The sequence below is a fragment of the Anarrhichthys ocellatus genome, unplaced genomic scaffold, assembly GCF_004355925.1.
Source record: "Anarrhichthys ocellatus isolate YVR2014 unplaced genomic scaffold, GSC_Weel_1.0 scaffold1025, whole genome shotgun sequence".
Taxonomy (NCBI): Eukaryota; Metazoa; Chordata; class Actinopteri; order Perciformes; family Anarhichadidae; genus Anarrhichthys; species Anarrhichthys ocellatus.
The window spans coordinates 1-4,477 of record NW_022280999.1 but is presented as its reverse complement, the minus strand read 5'-3'; the positions used below and the strand labels follow the sequence as shown (position 1 = coordinate 4,477).

Sequence of the window (4,477 nt, the reverse complement as noted above, 5' to 3'; positions counted from 1 at the left end):
ACACACACACACACACACACACACACACACACACACACACACACAGAGAGAGAGAAGTAAAGAAACAAAGAACCTCATTGTTTGTTAAATGAGAGCTTGTCTCTATTCACTGCCAACATTCATCTGTTCAAAACATGCACGCACGCACGCACGCACGCCCGCACGCACGCACAGACATGTGAACCTAACACATGAATGCATTTTACAAGTGGGCTAAATGTAGCTATGTGTCTGCTAAATATGCTAAAGATACGTATAATGTGTTGTAATCTGCTTATATCACTTCATATAATTATTAGCATATCTGTCACGATCAGGCGTTGCCTTCTGTGTTCTGTGTGTCTTTCTGTAGCTCCTCCCTCCTCACTCTACCTGTCAGCCACTCCCTCAGCACCAGTCCAACTCCCTTCACCTGCCCCTGCCTCTAATCAAGCTCTCCCTCATCAGCACAACTCTCCTCACCTGTTCTAGCCACTATTTAAACCCCTGCCTCTCAGTCACTCACTGCCAAGTCATTGTGTTCTACCCGCCCGGTTGTCTCGTCCTGTTCCCGGTTTCGCCGCCTGCCTGCCTCGCCTCATTCCTGCTGGATTTCCCCCCTCGTCTCGTCTCGTCTCTTGTCTTGTGCTTGGACTCCCTGTTGTGTGTTGGTAACGATTCCTATTTGTGTTTAATAAACACCTGCTTCACGCTACTCTACCTGGTTTGAGTTCTCTACCGCACCCCGTGACAATTTATAAATATCATTAATGCTTCATAACAATATACATTACATTATAAACAATTTGTGTTATCTGCTCATATCATTGTATTGTTATAAGCATATATAAATATCAATGCTTTATAACAAAGCATTTTATGATGACTGGTTCAGTTACATACTACAGAATTTCTGGTCACTCACTGACTTTTCTTTGATAAGGAGCATAGTGTTCTAATATTTACATAGTTGTCTTACATTATAGTCATTTTATATTGTTATGATGTAATATAATGTGGATAGTGCGTTTGTGTCCCATTAACGCATGTGCTTCCTCCTCACTAGTTTCCATCAGGTCATACCGGACACCCACTGCTACCATTATTATTATTATTATTATAAGTCACATTTCTATTAATGCTATTTCATCATTATTATTCTATTATATCAACCACTACTGTTACTATTTGTAGTAATCATTTGTTATTATTCGTGCTATTACTCCTGTCATGTATCATTAATGTCATATGGATCGATAATGTTCCCTCCTTTGTTGCTTTCCTTGAGGTTTCTTCCTTTTTTCACAGTTAGAAATTTGTTTGTGGGAGTTTTTATTTTACCCATGGGACGATCTAAATATGTTGTACAGATTGTAAAGCCCTCTGAGGCAAATTTGAGATTGTGATTTTGGGTAGTACAAATAAAATAGAATTGAATTATTAATAAATACAAGTGGTTATTGGGCGCTTTAAGTGAAGTAATGCTATTCCTAAGGTATAGACGCATTAAATACTGGTAATAGGTCACTCTGTGGTCATTGTAAAACAAAGATCAATAAATCTAAAATGTCAGTGAGTGACCAGCAGTTACGAAGTATATGAAGAGAGACTCACAGAGCCGCTTGGCTGACGTCCTGCTGTAAGATTGTTGTCTTACTTCCGGTTGGCGGTCTACTTGTTTTAATGGGAGTAAACTGCTCCAGCTTAACCCAGTTAGTTGTGTTATATTCTTCGTTACAAGCAGACTGTTGGCCACTACGGCACCTCTAGGATCTTCAAGAGCGTCTTCATCCTTCCTAAATGGGCTTATTTTGAAGTAAGCCAGAAACTCAGACTAGCACAGATGGAACAACTAACTGGTAGTTTGATCCTCCATACTTTGAAGGTACACCCCGGTATAACACTTCTTGCTGTGGTTGATAGTGAATGTGGCCACCTGTGGGCTGACAAGTAACTATAAACCTGAGCCGGCCCCAACTGTGAACCTGAGCCGGCCCCAACTGTGAACCTGAGCCGGCCCCAACTGTAAACCTGAGCCGGCCCCAACTGTAAACCTGAGCCGGCCCCAACTGTAAACCTGAGCCAGCCCTAACTATAAACCTGAACCAGCCCTAACTTAAGTCTTAAGCCTACTCTTACATGTGGTGAGGGTTTCTGCCCCCCTCGACTGAAACTGGAAGCTGGTTCCACAAAAGAGCTTGATAACTGAAGGTTCTGGTTCCCGTTCTACTTTTTGAGACTCTAGGAACCACAAGTAACTGCATTCTGGGAGTGCAGCTCTTTAGTGGGGTAATAGGGTACACATTAGAACACTGCAAATAAACTACATTTCTTACATGTATCCTCACTGAAGAGGAAAAGCTCAACATGTGACATACAGAGACCATCAACAGCTGCTAAAGTACGATAGCCATCAATAACGGGGCTTAGCTTTTAAAAAACTGTGGGATTAGAAAGTTGCTAAAAGAAGGAAAGAGCTAAGAGACTAACAGAATTAGTGTACGTTTAAATGTATAACTGACATTTAGCCACTGTAATGAAGAATATAACAAATCGAATGGGTTATGCTACAGTAGCTATGCACGCAAACTCAGAAATGCTGACAATGAGAAATGAGAGAACACGCTGACTTCAGCACGTCAACACCTGAGAATCAACATCGGTCCTCCTGAGTCTCGTTCGTAGACAATCATGAACTAACAACAGTATATGTATACGAGTCGGTATGTTCAGGTTTCTGTCTACAGTAACATGATGACCTGTAACCGGAGGTGATGCTCATGTTCAGGTACTCTGAGGGGATACAAGACGTAGGTATATGATATAAAACAGATGTATTAACTGGTGTTTAATAAGGAGCAGAGCACTCTGGGATTTTACTAGGAGCGTTTATTAAAAATGATTTTGGTAAAAAATTTTGGCCACGTAAAAACAAAAAAACAAACAGGAAATACAAAATAAGAAAGTAAAAAAATCTGTGGTCACATGGTTTTAACATTCATTGTTTCATAACTTTAGACTTGAACTTTCATTTTATTACATTCACAAAGACATTCAAAACTCAAAAGTACAATTTTAAAAACTTTACTGAAGCTTTGAGAAAGGTTTTCTTTAAATATCAAGATTTATATTTTATAGCTACTTAACGTCTTGAATAGCCCATAAAATATCTTTGGTTTTCATTCAAACACCATAATTAGATTTTGGAATAAACATCTTTAATTTTGGTTCTCTCTCTTCTATGATTGGTAAAAGAGGTCACTTCTGATTCAGTGCGGAGTAAAGGTCAAAGGTCGAATCATCTATCGGCAACCCATCAAGAAAAAAAAAAATCTAAATCTACGAAGAACTTTGTGCTCTCAAACAATTTAACCAGAAACACATCCAACACATCTAACCCTAGAACAGACAGGTGGAGTAGATGGTGACCTTGCGGCTGATCTCCTGAAGCAGCTCCTTCACGGCCGCCTCCAGCTCCACCAGCTGCTCCACCTTCACCTCCAGAGTCTGCTGGTTGTCTCCGTAAGACTTCTCCAGGTCTGTAAAAGATAAATAAAACAAAAACTTTAACACTAGTGTTGGGTGGTTTTTGGGTCTACAAGTTTACACCGGTTTGATTGTAATATTGAAATGGTATTTATTACGCGTTCTGCCAAATTAAAAAAGTCACCTACATCAGCAACCAGTGAGGACAGAGTTACAGCGCTAGCTTGTATAAACCTCTTTTCCTTTAGGAATCATGACTTTTTGTGGGCGGAGCTTAGCTAAAAGCAGAATAATTATCCGAACACATTAGTTAATGCTGGCTAGCAAGTGTTGTTGTCTTTTCTTGATAACTGCTGAAGAACTCTGGGGCCGCGTCGCCTACTGGTAGACTACTTGATGGGAGAAGAGAAGACGGGAGATCCCGAGAGGAGGGCTGGCTAGTTAGCTAGCTAGCTTGTCCATCTGCAGAGCTCGCTAGTGCTGGAGTGATGTCAGTGTGATGTCACCTTTGAGCAGCTGCAGTTTGTCGCTGGCCTTCAGCAGCAGCTCTTTAGCTTCCTGCTGCAGTGACTCCGCCCTCTTCTTTGCATTAGCGACACCCCCGGCCTTCTGACCAATCAGCTGCTCCACTTTGGCATACTTCTCCTTCAGCTCCGAGTCCAGGTCCTACACAAAACACACACACACACACACACACAGCTCCTGATCAACATCAACTAGAAGATATCTGCAGATGTTTGAGTGTCCTTTAGGTGAACTCACCTTCTTCACGTCCTCTGCAACCTTTCTGATGCTCGCTGCATCTCGATTGGTGCGTTCGGTGCTCACAGTGACGTTCAGACCTTTGTCTCTCAGCAGCAGTACTTCCTGCTCCAGCCTCTGCAGCCTTTGGGTGGCGTTAGTCAGCTTCAACTCTGCATGTGCCGTCTCCAACTCCACCTGAACGCAGCACAGACAGGCAGCGTGTTACCTTCATGTTTCTAACGTGAGTGTAGCAAACGAAAGTGACAGG

At 41.9% G+C, this 4,477-nt stretch overlaps 1 protein-coding gene across 1 annotated transcript; it reads right to left on the bottom strand.

The window, feature by feature from the left end:
* Nucleotides 1-2,702: 2,702 nt before the first annotated feature.
* On the bottom strand, nt 2,703-4,404 carry LOC116377215 (laminin subunit beta-1-like; the record flags this gene model as incomplete). Its single annotated transcript, XM_031838800.1, has 3 exons — nt 2,703-3,518; nt 3,972-4,131; nt 4,228-4,404. Coding segments are annotated over 3 exons (477 nt in total), but the record flags the coding sequence as incomplete, so codon positions are not given.
* Between the last annotated feature and the right edge of the window lie 73 nt (nt 4,405-4,477).